Source organism: Solanum stenotomum, chromosome 12, assembly GCF_019186545.1.
Source record: "Solanum stenotomum isolate F172 chromosome 12, ASM1918654v1, whole genome shotgun sequence".
NCBI lineage: Eukaryota > Viridiplantae > Streptophyta > Magnoliopsida > Solanales > Solanaceae > Solanum > Solanum stenotomum.
Genome location: NC_064293.1, coordinates 46,518,571 through 46,532,991, shown reverse-complemented (window position 1 = coordinate 46,532,991; position 14,421 = coordinate 46,518,571). Strand labels below are relative to the sequence as shown.

The 14,421-nt window shown below is 32.4% G+C and overlaps 2 protein-coding genes across 2 annotated transcripts; both read left to right on the top strand.

The window, feature by feature from the left end:
- The first annotated feature begins 593 nt into the window (after positions 1-593).
- LOC125848622 (calcium uniporter protein 2, mitochondrial-like) lies at positions 594-2,957 on the top strand. The gene is made up of 2 exons (XM_049528514.1): positions 594-1,237; positions 2,140-2,957. Exons 1-2 carry the CDS (start codon positions 647-649, stop codon positions 2,614-2,616), a joined length of 1,068 nt encoding a protein of 355 aa, XP_049384471.1. The 5' UTR covers positions 594-646; the 3' UTR covers positions 2,617-2,957.
- An 8,988-nt stretch (positions 2,958-11,945) lies between these two features.
- Positions 11,946-14,032, top strand: LOC125847472 (uncharacterized). The gene is made up of 3 exons (XM_049527084.1): positions 11,946-13,055; positions 13,229-13,626; positions 13,732-14,032. The coding sequence occupies exons 1-3, from the start codon at positions 11,946-11,948 to the stop codon at positions 14,030-14,032; spliced, it is 1,809 nt and encodes a 602-aa protein (XP_049383041.1).
- Positions 14,033-14,421: the final 389 nt, after the last annotated feature.

The following is a 14,421-nucleotide window of genomic DNA, read 5'->3' as shown; positions in this document are numbered from 1 at the left end:
AATCATATTTTACTAAATTGTCTTAGATTTATTTATACGTTTAAAGAATTATTAATTTATAATTTTAATGGAACCATATATTTATATAAGTGCCTTCTGAAAATATATTATCTTATTGAAAAAGTGTTTTTTTCCATTGATCTAAGTCGGGATCAGAGAAAACTATTATCTTAAAAAGATTATTAATTAATCGAGTATTAATTTAGTTAGATTTTATTGTAATAATAAAATTCTTGTAAACGATAAAACAAAACGACACAGTTGCTACGTCATACCTTGTTTTTTATCCAAACTCCTTTTTTTCAAATTTGTTTTATCCTTAAACACCGTTTGAACTATTTATGGTAATCAAAGTTAAACCACTCACGATATGATACTTTCATCGCTACTTTACGTGGCTTATATATTGGGAAATATTCATTTTCTCGGCTTTGTGTTATCTTTCTCGCGATATATCGCAACGAGTAATTAAACTCGCGAGGAAGGATAAAATAACCCTAACGCCGTTTGTTAACCCCAAATAAACAAAAAAAACTACTAGCGTTTCTTCAACGGCAAAAGGACCTATAAATTGATGGCGATTACAATACAATAACCTGCAATTTTAATCAATTCTCTTTATCTCAGAAAGCTTCTTCGTCTATCAATGGCGTTCAAAAAAATTGTAGCTCAACGCCTTTTCGATTCATATAAAATTTCTCGTCCTTCCCTAACAACATGCCGTATTTGTTCCTCAACCATGACCAAATCGATGGCTTCTCCTAATCCTGAAAGGATAGCTCCAGATCCCGGCGAGGGTGCTTTTTTCCGTCGGTCTCTCCACCGAAGTTCTTTGTTCCAGTCACTAGCAACCTCGTCGGAGCTCCGGTCGTTTCCCATCGGTGAAAAGCTCCGTCAGGAATTGAGAGGGATGGACATTGGTAGAGATAGGATCAGACTCGATGGACTCATCTCACCGCCGCAGCAGAAATCGTTTCCGGAGATGGAGTCAGAATTAGCCGAGGAGGAGAAATTTACGGTGGCCGATGCAAAGAAGGTTATGAGATTGGCACAGCTTGAGGTGGTGAAATCGAGGCTAAGGCAGATGGAGAATGACTGGATTTCGTATCCGGAATTTTTTCAGATCTGCAATGGCGCTTCTTCAAACTCCGATCAAGCCCTAGAATTCGCGAAGATGCTCGATCAATCGGGAATTGTAATTGTTTTGGGAAACGTCGTATTCCTTAAGCCTGATAAGGTTGGTTTTCTATTATCTTTTTCCCTTTCATGCTTTTTCCCCTTATAAAATTATCAATGTGGATTTCCATAACTTGCCATGATACAGATTTTACAAGATGTGTATGTGCATTACTGTACTGCTGAGAAGTATTGATAGGTTCTAACAAATATTACTACATTAGTTTTTTTTTTACCTTGTGCATTACAAGTCTACCGAAAACTGATAGAATTTCATCTATTCTCTATGTTTTTCAACAGGAAAGCCAACAAAGTTATTCCAGATCTCTAAAACGAGATGGTGACTTTTATAAGGGACTGCACCAGTTGGACCATTTCCAAACACCCAAATATACACCATTGAACACCCTTTCCTCTTATAAACTTAATTCCAAACATTTGGGAAGAAGATAATGTTTGGCTTAAAAAGTGTTTTTTTGCAATATTTTTAGTTTTGCAAAAACTGAAATTGTTATTTATTGCAAAAAAAATTGAACCAAACGTAAGCTAATAATTTGGTGGGGATGGGATAAGAGAAAGGAAAAAGAACATTCAGGTTCTGTAGAGTCCAAAAATTATTAAATCCTACCCCAGAAAGAAACGAAATACAGCTATTCCCTTAGCTCCTCTAGTTGTCTTTTCTAATACTTGACGCAAGTGACAATTTGCCTTCCTTGTCATAGGAATAGACACTGTTTTAGTTAAACAGATTCAGAATTTTAAGTTTGTGTCTAAGTGCGTGGGTGATTGTATTTTAACATTCTCGAAAAAGAAGTATTTGTAGGAGTAATAATATAGATTAGTGAATCCAATTTAGATGAATGCTTGCAAATGGGAAGATGTTTCTCATTATGTGATAAGGCGTGTGAAGTGGAGTTCTATTGTTTTACACAAGCATTTTGGTCCCTTGTTTTGTTGCTACAGGTGGTGAAAGCCATGGAAGGCTTAATGCCAATGCCTTTGGCTCAGCCAAATGACCCACAAATGATGAAGGAGTTTCAACAAATGGATGAGAAGAAATCAGCTATTGACAAGAAGGCAGAATCGTTGGTGCAAAGGGAGTTGTGGTGTGGGCTAGGATTCTTTGTGATTCAGACTGCAGCTTTCATGAGGCTCACTTTCTGGGAGCTAACATGGGATGTAATGGAGCCAATTTGCTTCTATGTTACATCCTTTTACTGCATGGCTGGTTATGCTTTCTTCCTTAGGACCTCCAAAGAGCCTACTTATGAAGGCTTCTTCCACAGCCGCTTTAGCGCAAAACAAAAGAAGCTCATGAAGCTTCACAATTTTGATCTTCAGAGGTACAATGAACTCCGCAAAGCTTGTGATCCTCACTCGTCCATACCTACTGGAAACACTTTAACACTTCATTCAACACCCATGATGTCCACAACATAGAATGTGGTGATTTTACATGAACATGTTGTGCGTAAGATGGATATTTTTTAGGAATACTGCAAGAAAGAGGAACCTAAAATTGGAAAGGACAGATGATATACTTTGCTAAATTTTTTTTCTTTTACTTGTTTTACTTTTAAGTTAGTGTCGAATGGATACTTCGAGCTGATCCCAATTGATGTGGGACTGAGGCGTCGTTGTTGTTGTTTACTATTACTTTGGACCTAGACTAACTCTGAGTTTATCTATGTCACGGCTAATGTATAATATTAAGTGAAGAGGGCACAGAAAATTTATAGAAAATTCAAACTTGGTTTGCTCACATATCATGATTTGCACATTAGGGACCCGTGAATCATGGTGCATTCAACTAACAATCTGATTAAAATACTAGATTAGATAAAGTTAATGTCCACCGATTCAAGTTCTGTGTATTTTCTAAGGCAAAGATTAAATAATATTATTTCACAAACAGAGTCATTGTTTACCCATTCATCTCCCCGGAATGTTGGGGAATCTAATCTGATGATATAAGAATAGGACAAGTATCAAATTGCACCACAATACTTAATAGATGCACCGCATTTTCAGATTCCTAATATACTAATGAATGCAATTCACCTTAGTCAAAGAGCACCTAATGTTTGGTTGAAAAAAATGAGACACCAAGTATTGTTTGAATTACATTTACAAAAGTGGCTGGCTACTGCAACTTGACTGTACTTCCTAGTAAGCTGGAGGCTAGGCCCTACTCCAATGGTGGTGGTGGGGTTGGCCTATCTGCCTAAAATGAGAATTTTTACAGGGTCATAAGGAAGAGGAACAGGGGAGAGGTGTTTTCTAGGCAGGCTGATTCACATTAAATGGCTTTGGACTATGCTTGGTTCAGCAAATCAATAATTATGTCATAAGATCTTGTGTTGTTAGGTGTAAGGTCCCATGGCCACATTACATGAAAATTAGGCTAATGTTCAACTTTTCTGACTCTCAAAACAAATGGAGGCGCTTCAAGTTGTCAAAGTTTCAAAAATCAGGATTTTAATTAGGCCGAAAGGACCTCTTACTTCTAGTTAAATTCTCAAAGGTTGGAGTGAAATGAATAAGATGGGGGTGTGGGTGGGGTGGGGGCTTGAGCCCTATAGTTGAAAAAAAAAATCAAGGGAAAGTTTTCCTTATAATGAGTTTTATGCTGCTTAAAGTTAAATTAATCGGGATTTCAACACAAATATGAATACTGAGCGAAAAATCAATATATAGACTGCGTAATTGGAGTAAATATATTGCAGTAATAGAAGAAGAACTAGAAAAGAAAAAAAAAACTAACAGCCAGAAACCTGTAACAGCCTTTTCCATGCCAAAACTAACTACACAAGTATTTGTTACTTGTCCTATCCCTCCATTAAAATATCGATTGGTGCTATATAACTCTTTGAATTCACTTTTACCGAATACAATATCACTACTACCTTACAAACTTATGGAAAGGGACGGTACAAATTTACAATCAACATGCATAACCAAACAATACTTCTTTTCATATGCCTGCATAATTGGCAAAATCAAATCCAATCCGATCCAACCCATCTAGGTTTGAATTGATTATTGATCCGCCCATTTGTTTGCTCAACCCATCTCAATCCAATTCATTTCAACGCATTAAAAATCGGGTTGATACGTAACCCAAATTGATTTTTGAGAAATCTTGTCAAAATATTTTTAAAAAACTTGTTTTTGATTTTATATGTTATATATGATTATAATAAAGAAAAAAAATAATTTTATTAGGTATTAAAAGCTTATAAAATAACAAATAAAGCTATTAAAACTAAGTAAAAATTGGGTGAGTTGGTTATGACCCGTTACCTAATCCGTTTTGACCCAAACAAATTTGAGTTGGGTTAGGTCTTGACCCGTTTATTGTCTTAATCCATTTTGACCTGCCCAAATTTAACCCAACCCGTCCAATTGTCACCCCTAGCATGATCCACCTCCTAAGGAAAGCTTTCTTTTACAATCAACTTCGTGTTATCTTCTCTTTTTTTTAATCACCTTGCCCTTCACGGGATATCAGCCACCTTCCATCAACAATACATACAAGAAAACTTTGTCCACCAAAGCTAGTGTTATCTTTTATATTATGTGACACTTTTCATATGCATCCACAATTTTAAGCCAAATATATATATAATTCATTTGTTTCATCGAAAACTACGAAAATAAATCATTCATACATCATACAAGATTAGTTATATCGAAGAGACTACTCTTGCGAAACACAAAGCTGAAAATTAAAATGTCTTTATATTTGTATAACATGTTGTGCATTAATTGAACACTTTAACAACAAAATATTCATAAATCATAATACGTGTGATAGCTTTACAAAGGTTCAGGTCAATCATGCATGCCATGTGATATTAGCATTATATGTCTGAAATTATCTAAGATACTTTGATTAGAACATATAATAACCTCTCTTATTTTTTTCACAAATTAAGATTGAGCATGTTTCTATCATTGTACAGAAATTAGAGACATGACAAGTGAATTACGAAGAATCTAAATAATTTTAATTATTAATACACCGACTAATTATCATACATTAGTATGTGTATGATAAGAATGCCACTCAGCATGTTTGCCAATTAGTACGATCCTGATTATGACTTACATTAAATAAAAACAAATAATTTATGCAATTTAATTAATGAAATCATAAACTTAATTAATTGTTAGAGCTAGCTCAATGGAAATTTTTAAGTGAGGAATATTGCACGAAGGAATCAAGATCAATCTTGTCTTGTATGTGGTACAAATTGATACATGCAATAAAAGACACTATATGCATGAAATATTAATTTCCTTTTTGTTGATTTACTTAAAATTGAAGAATCTAGTAGGTTTTTCTCCTGCTGTATTTACCGAAGGCGAGCAAAGATCTAATACTTTCTTGAAAATTTTCACAAGTAGCTACTATAATAAACTTAATTATATTTTATAGCTATAATTTACATATTTATGACCTGTATATAGCTACAGTTTAAGTTGCATCGTTTGTATAATTCACGGATTTATATAACTCGCGTGTTTTCATAATTCGCGGGTACTTTTGTATAATTGAGTTTATTTTGTATAAACTTGAAATAACTAATTTATACAAACACAAACATAGGGCCTTTAAACAGTTATACAAATTATATTATACAAAATATATATACAAATTCCGAATTATATAAACGTGTGAATTATACAAACTTGAAACCCCAGCTCACGCAATTATCATTGAATATTAGTCGCGAGTAGTAATTAATCAAAATTATAGCTATAATAACTAATTAACTAGTAGTATATGTTTGCTTAACCACTTAATTTTCCTACTTTCTTTGTTCTTTCACTAGGCCCAACGCCTAAGACCAATGTTCAATTATCCTCTTTTCAATTGCTTGCTTATTTTTTCGTTCTCTTAGCTCTTAAGCCATAACAAACAAGTGAATTTTACTATTTTTAAATTTGAATTGACAAAATTTGGTGGTAGAATTATGGGGAAATTATGTAAATACCCCATAAAAGTAAAATAACTATAAATATATACCTTTTTATGTTTATACCCATTAAATAATTAAACTATATATTTCTAACTATTTTCGCTTAATTGATACTAAATCAGTATATATATATTGTCTTGGTATTATTAAAAAAATTTGTTCAGAAAGTATATATATACTCTTAAAAGTATCATTGACTAATGAGTAATTTCTGAACAAAAAACCTTAAACATACCACAACAATATACATATACTCTTATAGTATCATTGACTAATGAATAATTTCTTAACAAGAAACCTTATTGATATAATACAATATATATATAGATTTAGTATCAGTTAAGCGAAATTGTCAACCTTAATGATATCAATATAATATATGATACTTATTTAGAATCAATTAAGCGAAAATTATCACTCTTAATGAATGAGCGTTATGGACTGTAATTTTTTTTAAGAAATGAGTATTTCTTGAATTACTTTAGATTAGGCTATGAACATGTAATTACTTTGATTTTATGGTCCATTTATATGATTTTTCTTAGAAGTATGACCCATTTAAGATTGAAATGGTCCTGGTAATGTGAAGACCAGATATAGCAGAGGCCCAGATAGAATGAACTTGAGTACAAAGCCCACTGGACTCGATGAGACAAATTCTTGATCCATATCTAACAACAAATTTGACGTCATAGCATTACACCTAAATATATATCATTTCCAAATATATTTTCTTTTTCAATGAAAGGATAGAGCTGGGTAATGAATACGGAAAGAGAGGAATGTCTTATGTAAAAGAGGAGAGTGATTATACATATTTCGCTTTGGAAAATATTTTTTATCATAAAATAAGTTTATTAAAAATGAGGAAAATGACTTGTCAAAGTATGAAAAACAAGTTACTCAAGTGACATTTCTCATTGATATGTATTCTCCACAGCTCTAATGTACACCTTATATTCACTCCACACTCTAGTTAGACCCATCCCGATCACCCTGCACCCTTCCCTCTCATATCATTTGTCAATATTATATATAAAATATTTTTAGCATAACAAATTTGTTAAATTAGGTCTTAGACCTAACTCACACCCCAAAAACTAGCTCAAAAGGAGGAGGCTTTCCCAAGCCTTATAAGGAGTCCACCCATCTCATTAACCATCAATGTGAGACTTTTTTTTGTCATTCTTTGACACCTAACATCATGCCCAGTGCTTAGTATCTGGTGCGTGGACAAATTTGATTTTGAGGAGCCCTAACATTGGGTGAGATGGGTCCTGCTCTGATACTATGTACATATATGACATCTGGGTCTAACTCAACCCCAAAAGCTAGCTCATGAGGGGAGGTTTGTTCAAGTCCATATAAGAAGACCAAATTTCAACCCTCTATCGATGTGAGAGTTCTTAACAAAATTTTACTTACTCCACAAACACAAAAAAAAAAAAGAGAGTAAAAACTCATTCATTTAATTTCCTTACAAACTTTTTTTCTTGCGAACACATCCAAAATATCTTAGTGGACCGATCTGATAATGACCTAAAGTTGCAAGTAGCCATGTGTCTCTTTACCATCAAAGGTGCCATACTTTCAAGCAATTTAATTACTCATATTATATAGTATCTAAATCTCCAAAATATTCCTAGTAAGTAGAAACCAAATAATTATAAATTTGACTGCTCTTTTTCTCAACAGTGAATGGTAGCACGCTAAAAACTTACCCCCTCCTAGCTAGCACGTTAAAGTACAACTCCAATAATTATGCTGCCAGTGCCATATCACACTTTTTCAACTCCACCGAATTTTTTCACTCTACTTATTACCATTTACAAGTATAATATCCTTTAATTTTTAACTACATTGAAACTATATTCTTATAATTCGATGTGCACACCTTATTATACGAATAAATATTTGTCTTGCATGTATATATCACAATATTCTTAGTTCGATGTAAACAGTTTATATGAATAAATATTTGTCTAACATAAATCTGAGTGCCATTGATATTATAAGTTCATTGGAAAACTCTCCACAAAAAATGGTCATTGCACAACATCTAGGAACATTAGGGAACTGAAAAGAAATAACTCCTCTGGTATTCAAGTTATTAATTGAGAGCTGTGTCGGTACATACTTTGCCCCATAAGATTGGGATAAGACTCCAATTCAATGACTTCTACACAATGGTTGATATGTGGAAATAATAGCTAGAGATGGACAAAGTAGAGTTACTGAAATAATGACATTAAAAAATGTAACCCCTTCATACTTATTGGATGTTTCTTTTTGTTTTTTTCATTTGGTATCTGATTTGAAGCTCATACTAATTTGATTATGAGTGACATTTAAAAAGATTAAACTTAAATTTGAGATTTCTAATTAAATATCAGAGAATCTGACACGACATCCTACCAAAACACTGGTGGTCCTCCAATGTCAATATGAGTTTCACATAGCACGCACAAAATTCAAATAAAAAATAAGATCAGTTGTGACTTGTGATCGTTTGTCATTATAAAAATTGTGTAATAACATCATGAATCGTCTAAGATAGAGCAAAATAAATATTAAAAAGAAATTTAATCAACCCCAAAACTAGTACAAATATTGTTAGTATGAATGCTTAAGAGTACAACTTTTGCCTTTTGATAACAACTAAGTTACTAACGTATATAAAAAAGAGACCACACGCATTCGAAATACTAGAGGGGGCACGCTCAATGCATATTTATACGAGATATTTTTTATTTTTTAAATTTTCTAGCCAGAAAATTTTAAAAACTATAATATTTTTTTTTATTTTGAAACAAACAGATCTTTTTTTTATTTTTTAGTTAGAAGTTATTAAAGTTAAAAGGGTAAAAATGTTTTAAAAGGTAAAATAGCATAAATAAAATATCATTCTGGCCAAATTCTGACCAAATTTTCTGGCCAAAAAGTTTTTTCCATAAAAAAAATATTATAGTTTTTTTAATTTTCTGGCCAAATTCTCGCCAAATTTTCTGGCTATTTAGCACTTTCCTTAACTTAATTGTTCAATTTTCAAGACTTCTTTTAAGGAAAAATCCTTTTGGCCAGAAAATTTTAAAAAATATGTTATTTTACCTTTTTAAACATTTTTACCCTTTTAACTTTAATACATTTAATTAAAAATGGAAAACAAATCAGTTTAACCTTAAATAAAAAGAAGGAAAAATTATATATAATAGCAAACTATTAATTCAAATTAAATGCTATAAATATACTTTGATTTAATTGTACCCTATAGCAAACTATTGCTATTTTCGCCACTCTCCCTGGTGGAATCTCGCTCGCCACTCTCGTTTGGTGGCAATCTCGCTCCCCTCTCTCGCTTTTATACAAACACAAATGTATAAAATGCGTTTGTATTTGTTTAAAGCGAGCTGAAATTGTATATATACATATATTTTCGTTTCCCTCTCTCCCCTCTCCCAGATCTCGCTCGCCACTCTCCCAAACCTCGCTCGTCACCCTCGCCTCTCTCGTTTATACAAACAGAAACCAAATGTATAAATTGTGCTTATGTTTGTATAAAGTGAGAGAAAGTTGTATATACACATGCAAATACATATATCTTCATCCTATACACTTATAATTAAACAATACAAATATTTCTCTGCCCACTTTTCTTTTGCCTTTCTCTCTTTCTAGTGAATTATACATATATATGTTTGCTATGGAGCGCAATTATACAAACTTTGCTAATAGCATACAAATATGAATTTTGTGTTTGCTATATGTGAAAATTGCTCTAAAAAGAATACTGTAGACTTTTTTAATTTTCTGGTCAAATTCTGGCCAAATTTTCTGGCCATTTAGCATTCATTAGTTAGTATTGGAATTAGGCAAGTTATTAATTAATGTTTAGTTATTTTACTATTTTTTTTCATATTTTACCCTTAGTGTTAAATACATATTTTCCAAATCATTTTATAAGATATCATTTAATAGGGGATTGTTTGATAAAATATTTATATCATTAATTAATTTCATAATCGGTGTGTCAATTCAAACAGTGACAAGTAAAAGTGAACGGAGGGAGTAGTTATAAATTGCTTAAAGTGATAACTATTTTCAAGTCTTTTAAACATTTTACTAATAAAAAAGATCTGAAATTATGAGATACTCCTTTTGTCCCTTTTTATTTGTCCTAACTTTATAATTGTCATTTTCTTAGAAATCAAGAAAAGATAGAACCTTTTTAATGAGTAAATTAATTTTGAAATTCTATCTGTCAATAGGGGTAAAATAATAAACTTACTATTTTTTTTAAAATAAGTGTGTTAAGTAAAAATGAACGAGTAAATAGAGACAGAAGCAGGAGCGGACCTAGCTTGTATCGAGGGGGTTCACCGATCGAAAAATTACGTTATATATATATGGCCAAGTTCTGATTTTATGTGTACATATATTAAAATGAATCCCTTGAAAACAATTCAGAGGCTTTGGCTCAATGGATAAGGGGTTCAGCAGTGGCTTTTACGCTCTTCTCTTCTTTTTTTTTTACCCTTTTTAATGCATGGAATTGGGTTCAACTTTTGGGCTTGGATCATCTTTTCTTTTTCATTATTTTTTCTCTTTTATGCCATTTTTTTAATTTGTTTTTGTTTAAATTTATTAGACACATTTTTTTTTATTCTTCTTATATCTATTTGTCATTTTATTTCAACATAATTTTATGTACAACTCTTTAAAAATGATGAATTGTATATATAAAGATAAATTAGATGTAGTTGAATGAAGAAACTAAAAATCGTCAATATCCTTTTAATAATATATATTTAATAGAATTCATGAAATTTCTTTTCTATTTTTTCAATTATATTTTAAAGAGATGGAAACTAAACTTATTTGATTTATTCGTCATTTTTTTTTTCAACAAGTGATCAGGGGCGGATTTACGTTGAACCAAGGGGGTTCATCCGAACCCCCATCGTCGAAAAATTACACTATATATATACGATTAAATTTTTTATTTATGTGTATATATATAATATTGAACCCCCTGAACATACACCAAAGGCGTAGCTCAGTGGCGTTGGGGGTTCAAGAATTCGCGTTCCTGCACGTGAGGTCGCATGTTCGAATCCGAACAAAGGCAATTTTTTATCAGCTTATATTTTAGGCGGGAATTTAAGATTTATTAGTTTAATCCCTAATTATAAAGTCAAATATTAAAAAGCCCCTTTCTTCTTTATTAAAACCCTGATAATCCCTAATTACAAAGTCAAATATTAAAAAACCTTTTTCTTCTTTTAGGATTTTTTCGCGTTTTTTTTTTTCATTGCTCTTCTTCCTTGCTCTGGCTACTGCTTGTCGCTGCTGGGTGCACCTTGTCACTGCTGGTTGATGCTTCTGTTGGATTGGTCATTATTGAAATCTTGAAGTCTATATCCGCAATTGTTTCTTTCATCTCCATTAATAACTACTTCGGTATGTTTTTGGTTCCCTTTTTTCTTACCAGATTTCTATATACCTTATTTCATTATTTCTTGATGTGCTTTCATTTAGTTGGCTGAATTATTGATATCATTGAAGTTTCATTTTTTTTGTTTGGCTAATTTAATATAATTTCTTAATCTAAAATTGGAGAGATAGAGAAATATAATGTAATAATCAAATAACCATTGCTTAAACTTTTTGGTTTTGGTCCTTATTGTGTGTACGCTTTTTTTTTTAATAGTTCTGACTTTTGAATGTGTGTTTATTTCTCTTAAATTCTAACTAAACTTTTACTTTACAATCCAGTCTTAATATTCAATGAAGAAGTATTTTACCCCAATATCGAAATCAAGTTTAGCCTCTCATAGTCATAGTCAATCTAACCAAGAAGAAAATGTCAATCATTCTGAAGTACCATCACATTCTTCTCAAGAATTTGATTTGAGTACTTTAAAGTTTGATCCCGGTGAAAGAACTCCAATATTGAATTATCATCCAAATCATCGTGATGTTATTAGAAGGGCATACCTTGTGAATGGTCCTTGTCAACCTCGCTTGGAGGTGCATGAGTACCCTCAAACAAATATTTCTGGAGCAATACGTCGTTTTAATCATGAATGGTTTGATGATGTATATCATGATTGGTTGGAGTACAGTGTTAGTAAAGATGCAACCTATTGTTTGTATTGCTATCTATTTAAAGATCATAATATTAATCAAGGTGGAGGTGAAGTATTTTTATGTACATGGTTTAAGAATTGGAATAAAAAGAGTGGTCTTAACAAGCATATTGGTCTGCAGAATAGCCCACATAATCGATCAAAAAAGAAATGTCAGAATTTACTACGGCAACAACAATCGATTCAATCTGCATTTGAGAGACAATCTAATCAAATTAAACATGGATATTATATCCGCTTAAGTGTTTCGGTTGATGTAGTAAGACTTCTCATAACTCAAGGACTTGCATTTCGAGGTCATGATGAATCTAAATCATCACTTAGTAGGGGTAATTTTCTTCAGATTATCTCATGGTATGCAGAAAGATGTGATAAAATTCGTGATTATGTATTTGAACATGCCTCTCAAAATGATCAAATGACTTCTCCAATAATTCAAAAAGATATTGTGACTACATGCAAGATAGAAACAGTTAAAGCTATTCTCGAGGAACTAAATGGTGACTACTTTGCCTTACTAATTGATGAATCTTTTGATATTTCACGCAAGGAGCAAATGGCTATTGTATTACGATATGTTGATAGAATGGGATTCGTGATGGTGCGACTTATTGACATTATTCATATTCAAGATACTAGTGCATTATCCTTGAAAGAGACAATTATTAATTTACTTGCTCAACATTCTTTGAGTCCATCACGTGTGCGTGGAGAATGTTACGATGAGGCAAGCAATATGCAAGGTGAGGTCAATGGACTTAAAATGTTGATTAGGCAAGAAAGTAGATCGGCTCATTCTATACATTGTTTTGCTCATCAACTTCAACTAACTCTTGTTGGGGTCTCTAAAAAGTGTGTTGAAGTGGGAAAACTTGTAGTATTGGTCTCAAATATTTTTAATGTATTGGGATCTTTTTTAAGCGTATGGATGATTTACGAGATTCTCAAAAAGCAACAATTCAAGATGCATTAGATATGGGTGAATTGACAACCGATAGGGGCTTGAATCAACAACTTGGTCTTTCAAGAGCTTGTGATACTCGTTGGGGATCTCATTATAAATCCTTTAACAATTTTATTCTTATGTTTGGCTCTATTGTTGAAGTTCTTGAATCACTTGCTCTTGATGCACGAAGTATGGATAAAAGAGCCAAGGCAATGGGACATCTTGAATCTTGTCAAACATTTGAGGTTGCGTTCATGTTGCATTTGATGAGAGATGTATTAGCAATCACAAATGAACTCAATAAATGCTTACAAAGAAAGGAACAAGATGTTGCAAATGCCATGCTACTTGTTGAAGTAGCAAAGAAAAGGTTGTAAGTTTTAAGGGATGATGAATGTAATTCTCTTATTGCTAAGATATCTATATTTTGTACCAAACATGAAATTTTGATACCTAACTTTGAAGAGTCATATGTTAGCTCTTTAAAATCACGGCGAAGACTTGCTCACTATATAGTCTTATATCATTACCGTGTTGAAGTGTTTTGCAATATTATTGATTGGCAACTTCAAGAGCTTAATGATCGTTTTAACGAGGAATCTACTGATTTGCTCCATGGAATTGCTTGTTTGAATCCAATTAACTCGTTTTCAAGTTTTGACAGCAAAAAAATAATGAAGATGGCTGAATTATATCCAGATGATTTTGATGAATTTAATATGGATACTCTTGACACTACAAGAAAATTAGCTATTAGCGAAGAGAAATTCGATCCCTAAAAGGCTGATTCTAGTCCCAACAAGTCAATAGCGACCCAAAAAAACTAGTCGCTTCCCGTCCCTATCGGTCTCTTCGCTAAAAGTCAATAGCGACAAGTTATTGTTACTGGTCCCTAAATGTCTTTGGGGACCAGGTTTAGTCTGGTCGCTAAGACATCTTTAGGGACCATATATTTGGTCCTTAAGTTGTTGTTTTGTACCACTTTTTCTGGTATTTACAGACTTATAGCGTCCACATTTTCTGGTCCTAAAAGACCTATTAGGACAAGGCATCTGGTCTATACAAGTTTTACATTATAGAAATATTACTGTTTATAATGTAAAACTTCACTTGCATAAAGACATAATATAAAACTTCAGCTGCATAAAGACATAAGATCAATCATGGC

Excerpts from the sequence above, each read along its gene's own strand:
- LOC125848622 (XM_049528514.1), top strand. The coding sequence starts at position 647 with ATGGCGTTCAAAAAAATTGTAGCTCAACGCCTTTTCGATTCATATAAA. Across the intron at positions 1,238-2,139 it reads TATTCCTTAAGCCTGATAAG|GTGGTGAAAGCCATGGAAGG; the intron begins GTTGGTTTTCTA and ends TTGTTGCTACAG.
- LOC125847472 (XM_049527084.1), top strand. The coding sequence starts at position 11,946 with ATGAAGAAGTATTTTACCCCAATATCGAAATCAAGTTTAGCCTCTCAT. Across the intron at positions 13,056-13,228 it reads CAAGCAATATGCAAGGTGAG|CGTATGGATGATTTACGAGA; the intron begins GTCAATGGACTT and ends ATCTTTTTTAAG. Across the intron at positions 13,627-13,731 it reads GAAGTAGCAAAGAAAAGGTT|CTCTTTAAAATCACGGCGAA; the intron begins GTAAGTTTTAAG and ends GTCATATGTTAG.